Here is a 25,114-nt window from a genome sequence, read left to right as displayed (position 1 = left end):
TGTCTTGCTGGAGGTATTATTACACTCAAATATTATAGTAGCTTTTAATATATGAAATGTAATGTCATTACTTCAAAGTGGCTAGCTTAAACTATACTTTGTTACCTTTTTGTTAAACGGGTGTCCCTTTACTAAAGTAAAACACTGATTTGGGGCAATCCTGGCAATAGAAAAGCCCCGTACTTTGTTCTAAACCATCAGACTTTTTTTCTGTTTTTAAAACGCCAGAAGTTCTGCAGTAAATAACTTAGTTTTAAACACACTACCTTAAATTCTAGTACAACCAGTTGCAAGTGAAGCAGTAACAAAAGACACGACTGCATGGATTCCAAGGGAGGTTTTGAAAACAAAGCTCTCTTCTCAAGAAGAATGTGCTGTATCTTGGCTTTGTTTAAAAACTAGCTAGGTGCCACTGCTTGGGAGAATGGCAGGAAGGTGGGGAAACTTTCATTTGATTTATAATTCTGGTGAATAATATTAACAACAGATGGTTCATCAGCTATGTACGTGCTGTTAAGAATGGATACTGCTCAGGAGGCTAGAGCTTATCTTGGAGGGGTGGAAAGGGGAAAGGATTCTGATCATATTGAACCACTCCAGATTTAACTCTTGCTCCTTTATCATAACTTCTCTTTGCATTAATAACATTGTAATTAATGTTCACCTCTACCCCCAATCTAACACGGTCCTCGGGAGCCAAAAAATCTTACCGCATTATAGGTGAAACTGTGTTACATCGGGGCGGCGGCAGGGCTCTGACAGTGATTTAAAGGACCTGGGGCTCCCCGCAGCAGCCGGAGCCCCGGGCCCTTTAAAGCACCGCCCGAGCCCTGCTGCCGGAGCCCCAGGATAGCAGCAGCAGGACTCCAGCGGTGATTTAAAGAACCCCAGGCTTCGGCCGCTGCGGGGAGCCCCAGGCCCTTTAAATCTCCACCCGAGCCCCGCTGCCGGATATAACGCGGTAAAGCAGCCCCGCCTCCCAGAGCGCTGCTTTACCGCGTTCTATCTGAATTCGTGTTAAATCGGGTCACGTTATATCGGGGTAGAGGTGTATTTGCACTTGCATAGCAATTTCCAGTTACTGTACAGCAATTTGCATTTACATAGCAACGTGCTGTACAGACATTAATCTTCAAATTCCATCTAGGGGAAATACATACATTTGTGAATGTATATTTGCATTCCTTCAATGGCTTTTCTTCACAGCTGTCATTGAAAAAAGTATGCAGTCTCAAAGCATGTTTTATAAACCACACATCTTTAATTTCTTGCTTTATAGAGTGGTGAACATCACACTCAGATGTTCTGATCAGTGACCTCTGTGTGGTAGTTTTTCATCATTCTGTGGCTGTAGGATCTTTATTACATTGATTGGCTTGAGCATGTAAATGAGCTAGGACTGGGCATAGTGGTTTTTTGTATTTCTTCAGCAGTGGAGTCTTTTCATTTTGTTTTAAATACACACAAGTTGTTGCTTAACAGCTTTGCAAATTATAATTTTGCTAAAATGTGCAGCCAGGTTTGTTCTAGACAAATGACGGATGCTTCAGTAGTAGAAGACATACACTTCATGAAGAATACAAAAACGGAACATCTTAGGAATGAACAAGTCAGTAGTCCAGTAACATATGACATTCTGAGGCTGAACTGTGCACCATCCATTTTGAATCAAGTGTTCGCTACATCAATCTGGTAAATCACTTTCTAAAATTGTGTGACTGGCAAAAGAGTATTGGATGACACCAGCTGGAAAGCAGTTTTTGGTAGCTTGCTGGGTTACAGTTTGGAATTGACTTGTTCACTCCTGCCTAAAGGTGCAGTGTGCTGCCAGTTAAAATGCGCTTATTTCCCTTAACTTTTCCTGCATTTCTCTGCATTTTCTACAGAAAGATTGTAAGTAAAATAGATGAAGACAAGGACGGGTTTGTAACTGTGGAGGAGCTCAGAGACTGGATTAAATTTGCACAAAAACGCTGGATTTACGAGGATGTAGAGCGCCAGTGGAAGGGGCACGACCTCAATGAGGACGGCCTCATTTCCTGGGAAGAGTATAAAAATGCCACCTACGGCTACATCTTAGGTAGGTCTTTATTCTTGGGGTAAAAGCTTTGTGGAGCTGGCACCTTGAAACTTGCTGTTTTGTCTTGTAGAATGATTGTAGATAAAATAGACACGGATAAGGATGGGTTTGTGACGGAGGGGGAGCTGAAAGCCTGGATTAAGAAGGCCCAGAAGAAGTACGTGTATGACAATGTCGAACGCCAGTGGCAGGAGTTTGACATGAATCAAGATGGATTAATCTCCTGGGATGAGTACAGAAACGTGACATATGGCACTTACCTGGGTAAGGGGCGAGATGTCAAACCTGCAGACACAGTAGTCTCTAATCAATAAAGCAGAAGTGTTGTGTAACACAGAGCATGGAGAGCTCTTTCAACTGGGGACAGTCTTTTCCTTCATATTAGTAAGAAGTCCATGTGAAATTGGCAAGCAACGCAGAAAAATCTTAAAAGTTAAAGTTTGTATGAAGATACAGTTTTGTAACTCTGCTTTATTGAGTCATTTTAATTTAAAAATCTAAAATTGAAAAAATTAAAATTGAATCTGAGCAGTAATCTTGACAGTTTTATTCAAGGCTTCTGGGCAAACCCTTTGTTTAATACTTAGTTTAACTCTCCATTGCTTGTAATATCCCATTTGAAGCTCTAAAGCTTTTCCCTAGCAATATTTATCCACTGGTGGTCTTCAACATCTGCAGAAATATATATGTGGCTGTGGAAATGCAGCCATGCTGTAGCAAGGTACGGTATGTTGTCTGTTTTGTATAAAGTGTGGTTCACTTGGCTTTTAACAACAACTACACGTCTGGAATTTGAAGCTCTTGAACAATGACATCGACTGTCTTTTCTTAAACTTAGGACGAAAAGAATAAAATGTGTCTTATCCTCTCCACTCCCCCCCCCCCACTTCCAGTGGGGGCCCACCCTTTTTTTAGCCATGCCCCTATGACATAGGGCCTAGAGCTGGTTTACCAAGAAGTAGAGACTGGCAGTAGCTGTGGAGACCTTTGAAGGGGGAGAGTTGGTGGGGGAGGAGCTATTTTGTGTAAAGGTGGGGGAGAACAAAGACTAGCAAAGGGACTTGTAACCTGATTGCATACAGGTGTGGTATGATGGAATAAATTTTGCAGAGCAGTGTGACTATTTGTGGATCTACATAATAAATTTATTACATGCTTTCAAAACGTATGCTGCATCTTGTCTGCTCTCTTCTGGCTAATCCATGTCCCTCCAGGACCGTTGCTATCACTTCACTCTGCTGAGCAGTTTTAGACAGCTCTGAGGTCTGGGGCTTCCCCCCAGCCTCTTTAAATAACCTGTTAAAACTCAAGACCGGCAATGTTCAGTCCAGCACCAATGACTGGTTAAGAACAAAGATCCCGTGACCCTGTAGAACTAGAAACAAGTCTTATACCATGAACTAGAAAGAGAAAATACCAGATTTCTGATGGGATCCACAGCACTTGTTTCTAGCCCTGGGACGCCCCAAGCTATCTGATCTTCACAATTTGACAATGTTAAGTATAGAAAAACTATCTTGGGTCATCTCGAGGATTTTTATGGCTTTCTCTGAAACCCATGCAGTTGGATCAGACACCTGTCTCTTCAGGTATATTTTTAAAATGTCCTAATGAAGAAAAAGTAATATACTCAAAATATTTCTCAAGTGTTTTTTTTTTGTAACATATATGGCATATGTAGAGCCCATGAGCGGGTGGTATGCCATAAAGATCTCAATCCCAGGAGTTCGGGATGGGCATATTACTCACCAGTCCCCGGGGCTAATGCTGATAAAACCTTCAGAATGCACTTGCACCACCTTTTACTCACTCTGTTATATACAGTTTATAAATACAGATATATTTTTCTACTGACTAGTTAATATATTAAAACTACTCCGGTCTTCCTTTCATAACAACAATGCTGATCTGTCCCTGACAAAGCCATGTATGTGTAATGGCTTGGCTTTCCACTTCTGTTAAAAAGTAAATACTTTTCCATAATACATTTCTGTTGAAAGATCTTCATGTCTGTTGTGAAAAGCTGTTTTCCCTTTCTCTGGCATGAACAAATTTGGAAATGCCTCTCAAATGTTTGACGCACAGCCAGGAAGCTAACAGATCCCTTTACCTAATGGAGAACATACATCTGCCATACTGCAGGAGCTGAGACACCATCCTCTTTCACTGCAGCTCTTTTGGCTGTTGTATGTAGTATTTTTAAAATTAGATTTTTGTGATCTAAATGAAACCGCATGTTAGTAAGCTCCAAGACCATGCTGGTCACTTCACTGCTGCATTTGAATAGAGTGTGTAAGCCTCCGAGTACCTCACCAAAATGCAAAAGGAATTTCTGTGGACCCAAGCTGTGCACGATACAATAAGCAGGCATAGCTCTCTGTGGAAGATTTGCTTAGATTATGATCTGATGTCCTCGTTAAAGAAAAAAGCCATTATATTCTTTGCTTATGTTTAATATCGGCTCTAAATGGCACCAACTTCATATGCAGGCTTCAGAACCTGGCCTTGCTGGTATGTTGCTCATAAACAGTGATTTTTTTTGTTTTAATACTCTGGATCTGCATTCTCTTCCATCTGTAGTTCTTTAAGCCCCAAGGACAGCTTTCTGAATTTTCCCATATACACTCTCAAGTACTCCATGCTGTGGTGAGCCGGGGTTGTTAGATGTAAGTGCTCTTTAGTACTTCATCTGGCCAGCTCAAGAGCAACCCTGGATGCTGCTGCTGCAGTGTTAACAGTGCCACTAATTGCCCTGAATTTTAGTGAGTACCTTGAATGTTTTCTACATCTTTTTCTGTCGTGGCCTTGCTCTGCGAAGTTCTAACGAGCTGTGCAGTTGAAGCCATTAACTGCAAATCGCTCAGGGTATGTCTACACCTATAAATTCGACCTAATTTCATAAAGTCGATTTTTTTTAGGAAGCAATTTTATACAGTCGATTGTGTGTCCCCACTAAGGGCATTTAGACGGAGGAGTGCGTCCACAGTACTGAGGCTAGCGTCGACTTTCGGAGCTTTGCACTGTGGGTAGCTGTCCCACAGTTCCCGCAGTCTCCTCCACGCATTGGAATTCTGGGTTGAGCTCCCACTGCCTGATGGGGCAAAAACATTGTCGTGGGTGGTTTTGGGTACATGTCGTCAGTTGCCCCTTCCTCCGTGAGAGCAACAGCAGACAATCATTTGGTGCCTTTTTTCCACGCAGACGCCATACCACGACAAGCATGCAGTCCGCTCAGCTTAGCCGCCGCGGTTGTGTCCTGGGTGCTGCTGGCAGCAGACGGTGCAGTAGGGCTGCAAACCATTGTCACGCTTCCACTGCCACTCTGCTCTCCTGCTCTGGCAGCAAACGGTGCAGTAGGGCTACAAACCATCGTCACGCTTCTGCTGCCACTCTGCTGTCCTGCAGATGCCATACCACGGCAAGCATGGAGCCCGCTCAGATCACTGCGGCAGTTATGAGCACTGCAAACACCTTGTGCATTATCCTGCAGTATATGCAGCACCAGAACCTGCAAAAGCAGGCGAGGAGGCGACGGCAGCATGGTGACGAGAGTGATGAGGACATGGACACAGACTTCTCTCAAAGCACGGGCCCTCGCAATTTGGACATCATAGTGGTAATGGGGAAGGTTCATGCCGTGGAACGCCAATTCTGGGCCCGGGAAACCAGTACAGACTAGTGGGACCGCATAGTGTTGCAGGTCTGGGATGATTCCCAGTGGCTGCGAAACTTTCGCATGCATAAGGGCACTTTCTTGGAACTTTTTGACTTGCTTTCCCCTGCCCTGAAGCGCAAGAATGCCAAGATGAGAGCAGCCCTCACAGTTCACAAGCGAGTGGCAATAGCCCTCTGGAAGCTTGCAACGCCAGACAGCTACCGGTCAGTCAGGAATCAATTTGGAGTGGGCAAATCTACTGTGGGAGCTGCTGTGATCCAAGTAGCTAACACAATCACTGAGCTGCTGCTATTAAGGGTAGACTCTGGGAAATGTGCAGGTCATAGTGGATGGCTTTGCTGCAATGGGATTCCCTAACTGTGGTGGGGCAATAGACGGAACCCATATCCCTATCTTGGCCCTGGAGCATCAAGGCAGCCAGTACATAAACCGAAAGGGGTACTTTTCAATGGTGCTGCAAGCACCGGTGGATCACAAGGGACGTTTCACCAACATCAACGTGGGATGGCCGGGAAAGGTACATGATGCTCGCATCTTCAGGAACTGTGGTCTTTCTGAACGGCTGCAGCAAGGGACTTACTTTCCAGACCAGAAACTAACCGTTGGGGATGTTGAAATGCCTATAGTTATCCTTGGGGACCCAGCCTACCCCTTAATGCCATGGCTCATGAAGCCATACACAGGCACCCTGGACAGTAGTCAGGAGCTGTTCAACTATAGGCTGAGCAAGTGCAGAATGGCAGTAGAATGTGCATTTGAATGTTTAAAAGCGCACTGGTGCAGTTCACTGACTCAGACCTCAGCAAAACCAATATTCCCATCGTTATTACTGCTTGCTATGTGCTCCACAATATCCGTGAGAGTAAGGGGGAGACGTTTTTTGCGGGGTGGGAGGTTGAGGCAAATTACCTGGCTGCTGATTACGCGCAGCCCGACACCAGGGCGGTTAGAAGAGCACAGCAGGGCACACTGCACATCAGAGAAGCTTTGAAAACCAGTTTCATGACTGACCAGGCTACGGTGTGAAAGTTCTGTTTCTCCTTGATGAAAACCTGCCTCCTTGGTTCACTCTACTTCCCTGTAAGCCAACCGCCCTCCGCTCCCCCCTTCAATCACAGCTTGCAGAGGCAATAAAGTCATTGTTGTTTCAAATTCATGCATTCTTTATTAATTAGTCACAGAAATAGGGGGATAACTGCCAAGGTAGCCTGGGAGGGGTGATGGAGGAGGGAAGCACCGGGTGGGGTGGTGGAGGAGGGAAGGACAAGGCCATACTGCACTTCAAAACTTATTGAATGCCAGTCTTCTGTTGCTTGGGCAGTCCTCTGGGGAGGAGGGCAGTTGGTTACACAGGGGCTGCAGCAGCAGTCTGTGCTTCTGCTGCCTTTCCTGCACCTCAACCATACGCCGGAGCATATCTGTTTGATCCTCCAGTAGCCTCAGCATTGCATCCTGCATTGCATCCTGCCTCCTCTCATCACGCTGCTGCCACCGCTCCTCTTGCTCCAGCCATGTATCCTCTCGTGCGTCCCTCCTGTCCTCACGTTCATTTTGTGCTTTCCTGGACTCTGACATTGTCTGCCTCCACACATTCTGCTCAGCTCATTCTGCGGGAGAACTGCATGAGCTCAGAGAACATTTCATCGTGAGTGCGGTTTTTTTTTCGCCACCTTATCTGCGCTATCCTCTGGGATGGAGATAAGGGGAGTGTTGAAACATTTGCAGCTGCGGGAGGGAAAAAAGGGAGAGTTGTGTTGACCATTTAAAATGGGTTGGCCATTTAAAAGGAGGGGTTGCAGTTTTCGCATCAACGAGCAGCACAAACCCAACTAAACCCCCCCCCCACACACACCCAATTCTCTGGGATGATCGCTTCACCCCTCCCCGCACCGCGTGGCTAACAGCGGGGATGATTTCTTTTCAGCCACAGGCAAACAGCCCAGCAGGAACGGCCACCTCTGAATGTCCCCTTAATAAAATTCCCCTATTTCAACCAGGTGACCATGAATGATATTGCTGTCCTGAGGATAACATAGAGAGATAAAGAACGGATGTTGCTTGACTGCATTCCAGTAGCTTTACTGTCCGCGAATACATCCCAAGTCTTCAGGGCAAATTAATCATTAAACATGCTTGCTTTTAAACCATGTATTATATTTACAAAGGTACACTCACCAGAGGTGCCTTCTCCGCCTTCAAGGTCCGGGAGCCTGGGTTGGGAGGGCAATGTCTCCAGGGTGAAAAACAGTTCCTGGCTGTCGGGGAGAACGGTTTCGCTGCTTGCCTGCTGTGCACTATCTTCAACCTCCTCCTCCTCATCTTCCTCATCCCCAAAATCCTCATCCCTGTTGCGTGAGACTCCCTTGCAGGAGTCCACATACAGGGGTGGGGTAGTTGTAGGGGCACCCCCTAGAATTGCATGCAGCTCATGATAGAAACGGCATGTCTGGGGGTCTGACCCGGAGCGGCCGTTTGCCTCTTTGGTTTTTTGGTAGTCTTGCCTGAGCTCCTTAAGTTTCACGCGGCACTGCTGTGGGTCCCTGTTATAGCCCCTGTCCTTCATGCCCTTGGAGATTTTTTCAAATATTTTGGCATTTCGTCTTTTGGAACGGAGTTCTGATAGCACAGATTCGTCTCCCCATACAGCGATCAGATCCAGTACATCCTGTTCGGTCCATGCTGGAGCTCTTTTGCGATTAGGGACTCCTTGGTCACCTCTGCTGATGAGCTCTGCATGGTCACCTCTGCTGATCAGCTTGCCACGCTGGCCAAACAGGAAATAAAATTCAAAAGTTCGCGGGGCTTTTCCTGTCTACCTGGCCAATGCATCTGAGTTGAGAGTGCTGTCCAGAGCGGTCACAATGGAGCTCTCTAGGATATCTCCCGGAGGCCAATACCGTCGAATTGTGTCCACACTACCCCCAAATTCGGCCCGGCAATGTTGATTTCAGCGCTAATCCCCCTCGTCGGGGTGGAGTACAGAAATTGATTTTAAGACCCCTTTAAGTCGACAAAAATGGCATCGTTGTGTGGATGGGTGCAGGGTTAAATCGATCTAACGCTGCTAAATTCGACCTAAACTCGTGGTGTAGACCAGGGCTAAGTCTTGGCTTGGTTCATAGCTCTTTAACGCCAATTGTTTGGAGAGTCTTAATCTTTTATAAACAAGAATAGGAATTTTTCTGCCAACATGTGCAGGTATTTTACTAAAGCACTTAGTTTAGCCTAGCATGACATGAGGACACAGCAAAAAAAAAAAAAAAAAAAAGTGCAAGCTAGCTAGTTATTTGCTTCCTTTAATTTACCCTTAATTAATTCACATGGTTGTTACGTATGTGTTTCTCTAAGCAGTTATCCTTGTCTTTTAAATTACACTTAAAAGGGATTTATTCCTTATACTTCTGCTCCATGTAAAAATGAACGAGAGACTGGTGACCTCACAACTTGAATTGAAGGTGCCATTTGCAGCAGTTGTAGCAAATGGAGGGTGAACCAGCCCACTGTGTAGCTTGGGTGCTAACTTACCCACAGAGAGAGAAAATGGACAATAATAGTATAGCCCCCAAACTGTCACAACTGAACATGCATTCACCAGATCAAAAATCCTTTTACTGTTTTATTTTTAATATTTGCCTAATATCAGAATTTTAAAGTGTCGTTATTTAATTTAATGTTTCATGTTCACAAGATGGTAACCACATTCTGGACTAAATAAACTCTAAACTGGGCTTTTGTTAGCCCAGGATATGATTATTACTCTGTTGACAAAGGGGCACCTGTATGTTGTTTCTATTTTAGTTATTAAATGTACTTTGTCCTCAAGTATTCACTGTTAGTTAAAATACCTTGCTACAAACAGGGGCCTCATAAATAGATATATCATTTTTATTTGAAATTATTGAATTCTGCTTAAATTTAATCACCCTAATAGGCTCTCAGATACTTTGGGGGAGCATATAAGTATCTAGATTTGGACAGTCAGCGGTGTTGCTCTTGCTTTGTTGCACCTCAGTGGGAGAGCATTATCCCATGACCTATTCTATTCCAGGAGTAGCCAAAAGAGAAGACTGCAGCCCAGTGAGATTATAGCTGTCAGAATACAATGTTTATCTTAATCAAAGTGTCCTCAGCTGAGATAAGCTTGGGAGCATTTCATGTTGCCGCTTCTCTCTTCAAGATGCCCCTCTGTTAAAATGTCTCCACTGGTTCTACCTTTTCCGCTTCATGCAAAATAGGTGCAGTCTCTGGAGTCCTAATGAGTTTTCACTGTAACCCTTGGATGTGCAAAGTTTGGGCTCTCCTGACACGCATTGTGAAGTTTCCCTAGTCAACAGCAAAAGGAAAATTGGACATGCAATACTGGTGCAACTGTTTTGTGGATGAGCTTTGGAGTCTAAAATGGGTATAACTTGTCTGTTTCTGCCCAGATGACCCAGACCCTGATGATGGGTTCAACTACAAACAGATGATGATGAGGGATGAACGAAGGTTCAAAATGGCTGACAAGGATGGAGACTTGATTGCTACCAAGGAAGAATTCACTGCCTTTCTGCATCCAGAAGAATATGACTACATGAAAGATATAGTAGTACAGGTGGGTGCCATTTAGGTTGAGATGATAGTTTTTATACTTGCTATTTCAGGCTAGTAAGAGTCTGGACCTCCCAGTTACCAGTGATCTCACAGGAGCACGTAGTTGGCCTGTTGGGTGAGGGGAAGTCCTGTGTAAAGGTTTACTTACCGGTGGGCACAGCTTTTTGTAAGGTTTCACTTTTTTATCCTAAAGTTTTGAAGTTTTTATACACTATTCCAAATGTTTAAAAAAATCTTGACTGAACCCTCCTCCCCATAAGCAGCATTTCCAGGCAGCAACCAGTTCTGTGATGGATAGTGTTGCAAACCTGCTGAATGCCCTGATGGGACATCAAGGCATAGCATTGTTGGGCTTTGCAAGAACTAAGAGAAGAAAAGATGCTTCTATTCACATGCTGAGTGGCTCCTCTTCACTTGGCTAGCGGTAGCATGCAGCACACGTTGCTGAAGGGGGCGGAATTCTGTTCCACTTCCAGAGCACGTTTAAACTCCTTTGTCAGTCTGTCCTCTTGTGCTGTGCACCAGAGCAGACCTTCCATACACAGCTGCTTTTGGAGATTTTTCCATTTAGCAATTGCTGTTTTCTGAAGTACAGGTGTGTCAGCTAATCCTTCTAGAAATAAAGTATGTACAGTAACTCCTCGCTGAACGTTGTAGTTCTGTTCCTGAAAAATGCTACTGTAAGCAAAACGATGTTAAGCGAATCCAATTTCCCCATAAAAATTAATGTAAATGGGGGGTTCAGGTTCCAGGGAAATTTTTTTCGCCAGACAAAACAGACACACACACACAGTATAAGTTTTAAACAAACAATTGAATACTGTACATGGCAATGATGATTGTGAAGCTTTCACAAGTCAGAAGGTGGAAGAGGGTGAGAGTCAGAGGGTGGAAGAGGGTGAGATATTTCCAGGGGAATGCCTTACTGCTAAATTAATGAACTAGCACTCGGCTGAGCCCTCAAGGATTAAGGTTTAAGAATAAAATTGTCAGACACATAGAAAAACATAAACTGTTGAGCAATAGTCAACATGGTTTCTGTAAAGGGAAATCGTGTCTTACTAATCTATTAGAGTTCTTTGAAGGGGTCAACAAACATGTGGACAAGGGGGATCCAGTGGACATAGTGTACTTAGATTTCCAGAAAGCCTTTGACAAGGTCCCTCACCAAAGACTCTTAAGTAAAGTAAGTTGTCATGGGATAAAAGGGAAGGTCCTTTCATGGATTGAGAACTGGTTAAAAGACCGGGAACAAAGGGTAGGAATTAATGGTAAATTCTCAGAATGGAGAGGTAACTAGTGGTGTTCCCCAAGGGTCAGTCCTCGGACCAATCCTATTCAACTTATTTATAGATGATCTGGAGAAAGGGGTAAACAGTGAGGTGGCAAAGTTTGCAGATGATACTAAACTGCTCAAGATAGTTAAGACCAAAGCAGACTGTGATGAACTTCAAAAAGATCTCACAAAACTAAGTGATTGGACAACAAAATAGCAAATGAAATTTAATGTGGATAAATGTAAAGTAATGCACATTGGAAAAAAAAAAACCAGCTATACATACAATATGATGGGGGCTAATTTAGCTACAACAAGTCAGGAAAAAGATCTTGGAGTCATCGTGGATAGTTCTCTGAAGATGTCTGCGCAGTGTGCAGAGGCGGTCAAAAAAAGCAAACAGGATGTTAGGGATCATTAAAAAGGGGATAGAGAATAAGACTGAGAATATATTATTGCCCTTATATAAATCGATGGTACGCCCACATCTCGAATACTGCGTACAGATGTGGTCTCCTCATCTTAAAAAAAGATATACTGGCACTAGAAAAGGTTCAGAAAAGGGCAACTAAAATGATTAGGGGTTTGGAACAGGTCCCATATGAGGAGAGATTAAAGAGGCTAGGACTCTTCAGCTTGGAAAAGAAGAGACTAAGGGGGGATATGATAGAGGTATATAAAATCATGAGTGATGTGGAGAAAGTGGATAAGGAAAAGTTATTTACTTATTCCCATAATACAAGAACTAGAGGTCACCAAATGAAATTAATAGGCAGCAGGTTTAAAACAAATACAAGGAAGTTCTTCTTCACGCAGCGCACAGTCAACTTGTGGAACTCCTTACCTGAGGAGGTTGTGAAGGCTAGGACTATAACAGCGTTTAAAAGAGAACTGGATAAATTCATGGTGGTTAAGTCCATTAATGGCTATTAGCCAGGATGGGTAAGGAATGGTGTCCCTCGCCTCTGTTTGTCAGAGTGTGGTGATGGACGGCAGGAGAGAGATTACTTGATCATTGCCTGTTGGTCCACTCCCTCTGGGGCACCTGGCATTGGCCACTGTCGGTAGACAGGATACTGGGCTAGATGGACCTTTGGTCTGACCCGGTACGGCTGTTCTTATGTTCTTATAATTAAAACATTGTTAATGTAGCCTCACACTGTACAAGGCAGCACGAATGGAGGGAGAGGAGACAGCATGGCAGAGAGAGACAGAGACACACCGTGTGTGTAAGAGAGAGAGGCGCATTGCTCCTTTAAGTACGCTGACCCCACTCTAAGTACATTGCCTTTTTAAGTAGATCAGTAAGTTGAGACAGCAGCTGCTGCCAACAAGCTCCTATCATGTCCCCCTGCAGCTCTGTGGAGATAAGGTGCAGGGAGAGGGGGACACCCTGACATTAGCACCCCTCTTCCCCTGCCCTCTGCACCGCAAGCAGGAGGCTCCCAGAAGCAGCTCCAAGGCAGAGGGCAGGAGCAGCACATGGCAGTGGGAGGAGGGACAGCTGAACTGCTGGCAACTGATAGCCTGCTGGGCGGCTGCCGCACAGGGAACTTAGGGGAGCAGGAAGCTGATAGGGGGGCTGCCAGTCCACCCTGCTTCCAAGCCCCCACCAGCCGGCTCCAATGGGCTGCTCTTCCTGCAAGCAGTGGACAAAGCAGGCAGCTGCCAAACAATGTTATAAGGGAGCATAGGGCAACTTTAAACGAGCATGTTCTCTGATCAGCAATGAAACCGTGTTAACCGGGATGACTTTAAGTAAAGAGTTACTGTACTTAGATAGCATTCAGTTAAGTTCACGATTTGATGCTGCATAATTCATGATGGGTTTTTTTTCTGGCGCTCATGTTTGGCACCAAAAGTAGTATTTATGTGCTTGGCTGCACAGAGATGAGAAGGCATTAAACTGAACATAATCTGTCTCAGCAAAACACTTTCTCTTGCTACAGTAAGCAAATCTTACCCAAAATCAAACCATACTTCTGTTACAGTTAATAAAGCTAAACCTTGACTAGTATGGGAATATAGCTAGATTCTAGTTCCCTTAAGTGTCATACACTGTAACAAAACTTCAGATCTGAAAAGTCATAATAGGCATAGTTACCAAAAAGCATAGCATTTCAGTTTTTACAGTAATACAAACAAAAAAACATTCTGCATTTCTTTCAGTAATAGGGTGCAAAAAACTTGAACACAGACACACACACACACACACACGCACCCCCCTCAAAAAGATGTCCTCTTTTAAATTGTTAAATCTTCAAATATATTTACTTGCAGTAAAAGCAAAAACTCGAGTTCTCAATTGGAATCAATTATCACACAGATTTTGAAGCTACCACTTTTCCTGTCAAAAGCTAGAGGGAGGTTTAAAAGAAGGTTTCTAATGGAAGCCTGGTTATAGCCTTTTACAGTATGAAGTCACAACTGACGCTTCCTTAATAATAGAAATAGAAAGAGGTTGAGGTCTTCTGAAACTCTTTGTGAAATGGCCTCTGCGGATCCTTCCTCTTAGAGTGGTGACCCAGGCATGGTACTCACCTCCGCCAAGTAGACGTGGAGAGACAATAGATTCACAGATTCTAAGACCAGAAGGGACCATTGTGATCATCTAGGCTGACCCCCTGTATTACAAGGCCACAGAACTGCCCCAAAATAATTCCTAGATCATATCTTTTAGAAAACATCCAATCTTGATTTTAAAATCAAGTGATGGAACAATTTACCATGGTGGATTCTCAAATTGTTGATTACACCATTAAAAATATACACCTTATTTCCAGTCTGAATTTGTGTAGCTTCAACTTCCAGCCATGGGATCGTGTTATACTTTTGTCTGTTAGATTGAAGAGCTCTTTATTAAATATTTGTTCCCCATGTAGGTATGTATAGACAGTGAGCAAGTCACCCCTTAATGTTCTGTTTGTTAAGCTAAATAGGTATAGTGATTGAACTCTTTGAGTCTAATAATACAGCGATAACTCAGTTTACTAGTAAATACGTTTGCTGTCTCATGTTTTCCCCTCTAAGTGGTAGAGAGCCATAAAAAGATCTTTTTTGTCCATGAACTTTGAGGCTAACCTAGTCCTTTTTTTAAATAGGAAACCATGGAAGATATTGACAAGAATAGGGATGGCGTCATTGACTTGGAAGAATACATAGGTAAGCAACTTGCTCAACTCCATTTTTTCTCCTTGAGTCTGATGATAATGTGTTCACTTCCCATCAGTGCTTTGTAAAAAGATATTCCCAAAAGAAATTACATTGTAGCCTCTTGTGACTAGTATTTGTGCCAAAGCAGCCATGCTCTTTAATCTCTTCTTCCTTGCCTACTCTCTGGAGTTTTTCTAATGATTCCCTCTTTGCTCCCTAACTTTGAAACTGAGTTTGATATTTTTTTCCCTTGTCAGTCTTTGCTATGTAATTCCAAATTAACTGCATAACCAAAATGACACACATAATTTGCTTGGAGAGGGGTGGGTGTGTGTGTGTGTGTGTAAGTGTAACTGGACAAAATGCAGGTATGATCACAGAACCCTAGGCAGAAGGGAACATCTGCTCTAAATCCATAGGCTGCTCTCTGATATGTGATGGGGCCTGCCAATTGGCAGTAGTAAGTAACAGAGCAGCTGTCATTTTAGCTCTTATTTTTTTTTTAATGGAAAGCATTGGCATTGAATAAGTGTGATGATAAATGCATCTGACTCTAAAATATATGCCAATATAGACTCTCTGCACATTTCTCTAAACATATTTAAAGTAACCTTTTTAAACCTAAATGTCTGGGCTAATCTCGCTAAAGTAACGAGATCCAAGCTAGGTGGCCACTCGGACGTTAACTCGTGGGTGGAAAATCTGCAGCCCCCTAGATCTGTGCTGTGGCCTGTGGTCACTGTCCTGTGTAATAGAGGGCTGCACCCTGCAGCAAATGTTCTAGGAAGGCTGTAGTACTGCATGTGGGGATCTGCAGTTTCCACTGGCTGTGTGTCTGTACTGAAGAGGAGGGTGACTGCTGTAATTTCTCTACTTAACTTAGGTGTAACCACCTTGCTTTACGATTTGCTTGCACAGTCCCAAGTGGAACAAAGAGGTGAGGGGGTGTTCTTGCATCAGCAGCTGTCTTGTGTTCTTGTTCAGGGGATATGTACAGTCATGATGGCGATGCTGATGAGCCAGAGTGGGTGAAGACCGAGCGGGAGCAGTTTGTGGAGTTTAGAGACAAGAATCGAGATGGGAAGATGGACAAGGAGGAGACAAAAGATTGGATCCTCCCCTCGGACTACGACCATGCTGAGGCAGAAGCGCGGCACCTTGTCTATGAGTCTGATCAGAACAAGGTGAGAGGCGCTTGGTCCCCTTCAGTGTCTCGCCTGTGCAGGATGGAGGCTTCGAAAGCCACTTCAGAATTGTCTCTGAGGATCACTTTGTAATTTTGGCAAGAAGCCTGAGTTACTGTGAGCAGTTCCACTGATGTGCTCCCTTTCAGTAGTGATTTGGGGGCTTACCTCAGTAAACTTAACAGCTGTGGGGCCCTTTTTTCCTGGAGCTAGCACTGACGATTTAAAAAGTTTGGCAAGTGCTCTTATTGAGCAATCTGATTAGATTTCCCTTTTCTTGCCTGGGGAGGCAGCCACATCTCTGCCATGTTGGAGAACAAAACATCAGCCCTTCTCTTCACCCCACCCACCCCAAAATGCCTAGGGTGAAAACATGCAGTGGTCTCTACAATTGTCTCCATTTAACTAAGAGGAAGGGCATATGTCGTGGCTGCTGTGTGAATCTGAGCTCACTGAACTGTGCAGGGAAGACGTGCGCACACGCTCTGGGGAAACTAGGGCCCAGGTGGTGCCTGCTCCCCGCCATGTGGCCTTGGGGGAATGCTGAGAGAGGAGCCAGCCAGAGACTCCAGCCGTAGGAACAGACCAGGAAAACTGGGCCATTCAGCCATTCAGAGAACTCTCCACAGTTGTGACTGGATACTCTGCCCTGCAGTGATTGGCTGCTTGATCCAGCCCCCCCCCCTCTCCCCCCCCCCCCCCCTTTACTCCAGCTTCACTGAACACCGGTCCCTCTTACCCCTTTCCCTTCCTGCTGATCCCCTCGTAAGGAAATCCCACCCAAAAAAACCCACAACACACAACTTGCGGCACTACCATGACATTTACCACCATCACGTTGTTCACTCTGCTTGTGTGTTCCAACCCTGTGTCTGTCTGGTCTGTTCTGGGGTGGGGATAGTCTCCTCTGCTGTGTTTGTCCAGCACCTAGCACAATGGAGGATGAATGCTTGGCTGCTCCTTAGCCACCACTATAATAAACTTGACTAACCTATTCTTTCTAATTTTAGGATGGCAAACTCACCAGAGAGGAGATCGTTGACAAGTATGACTTGTTCGTGGGGAGCCAGGCCACAGACTTCGGGGAAGCCTTAGTACGACATGATGAGTTTTAACACCTGTACAGAGAAACCTGTTTCTTAAAAGTAATTTATTTTTTACAGTTTCTGGATTAACATGAGAAACGTTTTCGCTACTGAGACTGTTATTTCAGGCTACAAGGTGAAAAATCCTGTCCTGTCCTCTTTCCCTTTCCCAAGGGGAGGGGGACATGGTGTTCTGAAAAGTGACTCTGTAATGAGAACACTTGTGGTTTTTAGATTTCCACTTTGTTTTATGTCTAACAAGTTCTGTTTATTTTTGTATTTGTTTGGGTTCTGTGTGAAATGAAGAATGCATATCCTGAAAAGTTAACTGCAGAGCAATGTTAGTTCCTTCCCCAGTGCCCCACCTCCCTCTCTCCCCCTTACTGTTATATAGACATAGCGACAGAATTTTTTACAAGCCACGGAACAATAAGGCCAAGCAACAAAGCTATATAATGTTTCTTTAGACTGGGGCATGCAAATTCAGCCTGAGGGCCACAAAGGCAGCTTGTTCAGAGCCCAAGGGCAACACACAATTTGCCACAACTGAGCACTTTGCAGTCATCTTCAGTATAAAAGACATTCTCCCAAAATGCAATGCTGTATCTTGTCCCGTGACGTCAAGAACATTGCATGCTGGGAGCTGTCTGTCTGGACTGCGCTGTAGAATTTGGGGATTCTGTTTGACTGAAGACTGCCCTTTGGCCATTCCTGCTTTGCAAACCCCTTCAAAATAGGCACCATGGTGTATGGCAGCAGCAAGACAAAGCTGTGCTTGCTCTTCTCCACAGCATTCCTTCGTGAGGCCTTTGCTGTTCTCGGAGCTCCAGTGATTTGAACTAATATACAGCAAGTGTGATCTGGAGCTTTCCATCCACAGATATGTGGGAGGTGGGGCCGTCTTGCAGATGCTGCTAAAATCCTCAGCCTGAGTTTTGTGTTTGCCGCAGGGTCTCTGTAAATGCGAATTACTTGTGCATTACATTCTTTTGAATCCATCTGGCTTCCCTGTACATAGTTAATCAAAGCCATGTGACCCGACTAGATGAGGCAAGAAACTGATGTGATGTCACCCTCTGTATGTTATACAGGGAAATCAACCAGGAAAAGTGACTGATCCTAAATTGGTCCCTTAAGGCAAGGAACAGTGGATGAGTGCAGCTTGCTCCATGGGGTTAGGGGATGGAAATGGGAGGGGCTCCCTTTTTATTTCAGCCATTAGACTTGTGCAAATCATACATCATTGAAGTGCCTTTACCTACCAAAACAAAAATCAAACCGGGGCTAGGTTGTCCGTTTAGGAACCTCGAGATGAAATGCGCCAAAAGAGGATAACTAAGAAAACAACAAGGCTACAGCAAACCAGAGAATAAAGACTCTGAAGATTGAAATTACCCTTTGTGTGGTCTGCTCCTGTGCAGTGGTTAAACAGCAGTATTAGTAGAAATCTTTGCAGCAGTGTTCTTACCTTCTTGTGAATTGTTAACCATATGCTGCCTATTTTACCAGGGATTTTTTTTACCTCAGAAGGCAAACCACTTACTTTGTTGTATCCTGAGGTATTTCCATACGCTTTTTTCTTTAACCAGGGAGAACTGCTGTTAGAGAGCCAGAGATAAGTGATTGCCAAGAGCTGACTTCTCTACCTTAGCTGGTGACTCTTCCTTGGAGTGCCATTTTGCACAGCTTAGTGGGTCGCTGGCACTTCTCATGGGTGGGGCCTAGTGGGGGGAGTGTTGAAATTAGTCTAAAGCAATCACTGTGTTTGCAAACATAGGTCATTTCCTTCACTCTATTGTCCTGTAAACACTAACGCCAGCCTCTTCTGGCCCCTTAACTGTAATAAACTTGGGCCTCTTTTTCTTTAAATTGGTTTGTTTCAAGGGTTAAAGGCTTGAAACATTAAGTATGTGTACTCCTATTATTTCATGTAACTTTCTACAAATAACACACTTTTGATATAACTTGAGACTATGAATCAAATCATAATCAAGCATTGTATATGAGATTTGTATGGTATACGTGCCTTTAGTGTTCACCCCTGAAGTATGGATGTTCTGACCCTTGGATGTGCTTTATGGTTTTGGGATAAAGCCAGGAAGAATCCTACTCTAATAAACAAAACTTACGCATAGCAAAGGAATCTGGAGGTGATGAAGGCCAGGTAATGCAGCAGCAATAGGGCTCACTACAGGAAGGCCTTAGCCTCACATTTCTGGTGACCCAAGTTGCTTTTGGGTCTCACATTTAAAATTAATTCCATTTTCTCCTGACCTCCATTCGTCCCATCACAAAAGCTCCATGTGGTCTTGACACAGTTGGGCGTCTTTGCGTGTGAGGCTCAGGACTTTGAAATGGGCTAGTGCTGTTCGAAGTCACAATTGAGATGCATTTACAGAGCTATGTGGCCGAAGTTTGCACAGCTGCTGTCAGCACTAACGACTGGTGCAGACACTTTATAAACACTACAGTTCTTTCACCAGTAAAGTAAAACCTAGTTCATATGTTCAGCATCAGCAGAGGTTTGGCCATATTCAGTGCTCTGCGATGCACGTCCTTTTAATCTCAGTGTGTTCCCACTTCTACTGTATGTTGTCAAAGCAAATGTAAAGCTGGTGAAAAACAGATTGCACACCCAAGGTGTCTGTTCCCATGAATGCTAATCCTCTAGGTTTTTTGTAGAGTGTAAACAGATTTTTATAATGTATGTCAGACGTAAATCTGTCTCAATAAAACTGTTTACATTCACTGTGGCTCCAAATGTGTGGTGTGTTATCACTCCGCAACTCAGACTCGGAATGATCTACTGGTTGTATTGGAATGGTCTGTGGTCTGTCATCACTAAGAAACCGTGCAAGTGGGATGCTGCAGCGAGAATAAGCACTTACATAAAACTGCACCGTGCTAAGTCTATGGACTTGCATCCCGAATGGACTAAGACAATGAGAACGGCCAGACTGGCTCAGACCAGTGGTCCATCGAGCCCAGTCTCCCGTCCTCTGACAGTGACCACTGCCAGGTGCTTCAGCAGGAATGAACAGTACAGGGCAACTATCGAGTGACCCATCCCCTGTCGGCCACTCCCAGCTTCTAGCAGTTGGAGGTTTAGGGACACCCAGAGCAGGGTTGCATCTGTGACCCTCTTGGCTAATAAGACTAAGACTTTATCATCCATGAACTTATCTAATTCTTTTTTGAACCCAGTTATACTTTTGGCCTTCACAACATCCCCTGGCAATGAGTTCCACAGGTTGACACTGTAAAGTTAATCAAAATACACTGATGGTAGATTCCTTTGTCAGCCAGCAAGTTAGAATATTTTTATATTAGCTGAAAATAAAACTGCCTCTAGCACACAACCAGATGAACAAGTCAATCGAAGAACTTTCCATTGACGCAATTCTCAGGAGCCCAAAGCTGTTCAGGGGTCACTCTCCTATCATTGAGATGCCGTCACTGCTGGCTTGGAATGCAGCACCTATTCTTTGCTTTTAACATTGCGGGGGGAATGTCTCAAATGGTAACTACCATTGCAGTTTTAGGTAGATACAATCTAATATTTACCGTCACTCGAATTCACCTATAATGGGGGGATGACCTCCCTTTGGAAAACAGGCATCTATTACTGGATGTCTCTTTAAAAGCCGACCTGCAGGTTGCTGTATAGACACAGATGCAACATCTGAAGTTATAAGCCTATTTTACTCCAGTAGCCTCCTGTACGGCCAGTAAATACTTTCATTTGGACAACTTAAATGAGATTGGAGACGCTGGGTAGAGTTGAGCTCCATTTCTTCTCCATCTCGCTTCTTGGCCTCGTCTACACTAGGAAACAGCAGCTTTTAGGTGAACTGGGGCTGACTGTGGTATGTCCTCGTCTGCGCTTGAAGCTAAATCATGATCAGCACAGACACAGTGGATCCAATTGGTGCTATTTCCTAGAGTAGGCGAGGCCCTCGGCTCAGATCTCTGTAAGTGTGGGGTCATCCGTGACCTCCATCTCCTGGGGTTAGACCCTGCATATTGCTGCTTCTGCAGCATTGTCCATGTGTGTGTCTGCCTTGGCTACACTGATCTTTCTCCTCTCTTTGGATGGCCTGTCCCAGCTCCTGCAGCTTCCTTCCCTCTCGCCACATCTCCAGACCAGAGCCTGTGCACAATGCTGGGGCTTGGTTTCCTGCATGTGGTCTGCAGAAGTGCTGGTGTGTTCAGGGCTTTAGACCTAGAGGAAGACCTGATCCCTGCCCTAAGCGTTATAAATAATGCAGCTGGCTGATGGCCTAAGCAGCAAGAGGCTGCAGGATTTCCCCTGTATAGGTCCCCATATTTCACCCACTACTTTAGGGACTTCATATGCCCACACCCAAGGGGGGGATGGGATGAGAGATCTGAAATAATGGAGGTTTCATTGTGCTGGGAAAGGAAGAGGATTCCCAGGCTAGGACAGCACGTCCGTAGCGGCCATGGCACGTCGCTCCCATTCTCAAACCTTTCCGCTACCTTCGCTTGTGTGTGGGGGTCCAGCTCCGCATTCTGCTCCTTGGTCAGACCCTGGCTATAAAAACTGCTCCCGAGACCTGCTTCAGTTTATGCCAGGGCCTTCGTCGCCCTTTTCCCCTCTGTGCTCAGTTGCCACTGGCCGCCTTTGTACCTGTTCGAGAACAAACGACTCCTGTTGATGCAAACACCTCCACTGCATTCGCCGCCAGCTGGCATCATCTCCCCGTGTCTCTGCCTCAGCAACTCCCCATCCCATTTCAGATCTCTGCTGCTTATGCCTCTGACTTCCCTGTGCCGCTCTGCTGACTTTGTTCTGTACTCGTATTGTTTGAGGTGACCTGCAAAGGAAAAAGGTCTCCCCCTCCCACCCCTGCTGTGTAGAGGCCTGAAACTCTTGTTAAAAATCCTTTCTGCCTGTGTTTGTGCTTCAAATAGCAGCATTTGTCTCTCCTGTTCTTGCTGGAGGACCAGAGGGATCATGATACCACAAGAGCTGGGGCTGCAACTGATCCTTATTAAACTAGCCTTATTTTAACAAGCACCTGCTGTGCATCCATTTTGGTCGAGGGTCCAGAGGGATCTTAGCGCCCCCCCCCCCCCGGCTGCAATGCATGGATTTTAAAATGTGCTGGAGGGAGGAAAATAGGTAAAGTCCCCAAGCATGCCAAGGATGGCTACACCGGCCTCTCCTGGGGAAAGAAACCCAAAGGCTCTATGACGTTTGTGCCTTCTCATCACGGTGATGGAAACTTCCTGGCTTAGGTACCAATCTCTCCTATTTCAGTATGGAGGGTGATTTGGCACTTGACTGCCTCCCCTAGCCCCTTTCGCTCCCCGGCCCTGATCTTCTAGGATGCCTGCGTTTCAACCCCCGCCCTCCGGTACCTGGCCACTGTTCAGTGCTGGTGACTTTCATTGACGGATGCTGCTACAGCCCTTTTCCAGGCCAGTTTTAACGGGAGGCAGGGAAAGGGAGCCAGCATGTTCCAAGAGGGATGACTGTGCATCCCACTGCTCTACAGGTCAGGCGTTCCCCACTGTTACATTCATACACTCTACTCACAGAGGCTTACAACAGCAGGGTTCCCCGTGTCACTGCTATTAGCGGAATGGAAGGAGTCTTGTCAAAATTCCCTCGTGTCGCCAAGGCTGCCTGCAGGTTGGGCTTGAGCCATCGTCCATGTGTGTCCAAAGAGAAGAGGGAAAGCGTTCGGTTACCTGCTGCCTCCTGCATCCACTGGACTTCCCTTTCTTGCCCCAAAGTATTAGCCTCAGCCGGCAACGTCCTGAACTGGGCCCATCGGAAATTGCAAATTTGTGGGTAGTTCTCTGAAAACATCCACTCTATGTGCAGCAGTGGTCAAAAAAGCTGACAATGTTAGGAACCATTAGGAAAGGGAGAGAGAATTAGAAAATATGATGTCACTATATAAATCCATGGTACGCCTACACCTTGAATACTGTGTGCAGCTCTGGTTACCCCATCTCCACAAAGATAAGATACGTTAGAAATGGAAAAGGAACAAAAATGCTTAGGGGTCTGGAAGAGCTTCCGTGGGAGGAGAGATTTAAAAGACTCAGACTTGGAAAATAGACGACTAAGGGGGGATATGAAAGAGGTCTATAAAATCCTGCCTGATGTGGAGAAAGTGAATAAGGAAGTGCTATTTACCTGTTCACATAACACAAGCACTAGGGGTCACCCAATGAAATGAATAGGCAGCAGGTTTAAAACAAACAAAAGGAAACACTTATTTCCACAACACACAGTCAGTCTTTGGAACTGGTTGCTAGGGGATGTTGCAAAGGCCAAAACGAATACTGGGTTCAAAAAAGAACGAAAGTTCCTGGAGGACAGGTCCAGCAATGGCTGTTAGCCAGGATGGGCAGGGACTCCACTCCATGCTCTGAGTGTCCCTAGCCTCTGACTGCCAGAAGCTGGGAGTGGATGACAGGGGATGACGGACCATTCAATAAATTGCCCATTTCTGTTAATTCCCTCTGAAGCACCTGGTACTGGTGACAGGTTCCTGGGCTAGATGGACCATTGCTCTGACCCAGCATGGCTGTTATGTATGAATGCTTGACGTTCTCTCGATATGGTGCCCTGGTGTAATGTACGTATTTCACTGGGGGAAGGGTCTATATGTCCCAGCTCCATAGGATTCCTCCGGGCTGAGGACTTAATGTAACTTCTTTGAGACTCCCTCATCCGAGTCCTTTACACCAACTCAGCTTGGGGGCAAGGCGTGTTTTACATCACCGCCAAAAACGGGCCTCAGCTACGTTTGTGCAGCCAGACATTCGGTGTTGCTGGGAAAGCAGGGCAGCTCACCCAGAGGGCCTCAGCAGGGCACAGAGGACATGCCGACCGCGATGCCCTGTCCCCAGCGAACATGGCGGGAAGGCCCGGTCAGCCTGGCTAAGGAGCCCAGCCCCCACTCAGAAGAGGCGTCTCGTCTCTGAGGAAGACCAAGGCTGACATGGTAAATCGCTATGGTTACTAGCCAAGTATTGACCATGGGTTTTGAGCCCCAACTTGATTTAAACCCGACCGTGTCGCTAACTGGATCCAAACTCATCGAAAAGGCCCGAGTGGGATCTGATGTCCACACTGATCTGATGTCCCACCAACAGAGGAAGTGTGAGCCAATTAAACTGGAAGCCGCAGTCACTGTTAACGAGTTGGTCTGCATGCCTCCTCGTTAGCAGCCCTTTCACACAGCTGCCTGGAGCCCTGTGCGCTGTCATATCCTTTCCCTGCTCTTTTGAAAGGTAGCGTTTGTCCTGCCTGATGCTAGGAAGGAGGGTCTAGTGATCAGGGCACTGCACTGGGATGAGTTCAGTTCCTGGCTTCTGAACCTGAGTTTGGAGAAGTCACTTCACCTACCCTGTGCCTCAGTTCCCCATCTTTAAATTGGGGATAATGCCTCCCTACTTCAGGGAGGGGGTGGGGGTGAGGACAAAATCCATTAGCGCTTGTGAGGTGGTCAGACACGACGGTGAAGAAAGGCTTATAAGTGCCTAGATAGAACGCTAGGTAAATGCAGGCGTTTGATAATTCCACCTCCCCGTCTCTTTAAATCTGGGGCTCGGCTTCACGTTCTGCTCAGCTCTGGGGGAAAGGAAGCGTTTGGCCATAGGGGGTTTGAGCTTCTGTAATTCTTCCATAGGGAGCCGGCCCAGCCGTGGGTTAGGGCTGGCCCTGGAACCCTGGTAGTCCAAATGTCATTGTTGGGATGATTTGTAGCAACGTTAGCAAGGTCGAAGTAACAGGCCCAGTGAAGGTTTGTTACCCTCAGCGAAAAGCAAAGCGTATGGCTGCAAAGAGGGGCAGGCAACCTTCTGGTTGAGGTGAGTGCCCTTGAAAGTAGCGATGGCACGAGGCAAATACCGAAGCCGTCACAGGCTTGGATTTTGTTTGGGACTGACCGTTGGCTCCGGCTGCAGGCCAGACCTTAAGTGCGCTGTGATCTGCGAACACAGGAATGCGAGATTGTGCGGAAGCCACGCGCGTTCTTGGGGAAGGATCGTTTGCCTTTTTTAACCTGATTGTGCGTTAATGGA

The 25,114-nt window shown here is 45.5% G+C and overlaps 1 protein-coding gene across 2 annotated transcripts in view; it reads left to right on the top strand.

The window, feature by feature from the left end:
- The window catches only part of CALU (calumenin), a 36,871-nt gene extending 17,076 nt beyond the window's left edge, over nt 1-19,795 (top strand). The window contains exons 3-7 of one of the 2 annotated variants that reach the window (XM_024194544.2): nt 2,151-2,344; nt 10,184-10,350; nt 14,727-14,787; nt 15,763-15,962; nt 16,973-19,795. In XM_024194544.2, coding sequence (XP_024050312.1) covers nt 2,151-2,344; nt 10,184-10,350; nt 14,727-14,787; nt 15,763-15,962; nt 16,973-17,077 — 727 coding nt within the window. In that variant the 3' untranslated portion in view covers nt 17,078-19,795. Of the gene's footprint in view, nt 1-1,886; nt 2,081-2,150; nt 2,345-10,183; nt 10,351-14,726; nt 14,788-15,762; nt 15,963-16,972 lie in introns of both variants that reach the window. The other variant, XM_024194543.2, reaches the window with a different exon arrangement.
- The last annotated feature ends 5,319 nt before the right edge of the window (nt 19,796-25,114 follow it).

Source organism: Terrapene carolina, unplaced genomic scaffold (assembly GCF_002925995.2).
Source record: "Terrapene carolina triunguis isolate 2854851 unplaced genomic scaffold, T_m_triunguis-2.0 Scaffold750, whole genome shotgun sequence".
Taxonomy (NCBI): domain Eukaryota; kingdom Metazoa; phylum Chordata; order Testudines; family Emydidae; genus Terrapene; species Terrapene triunguis.
Note: the sequence above shows the minus strand (reverse complement) of the source record. Positions and strands in the feature narration are given on the sequence as shown.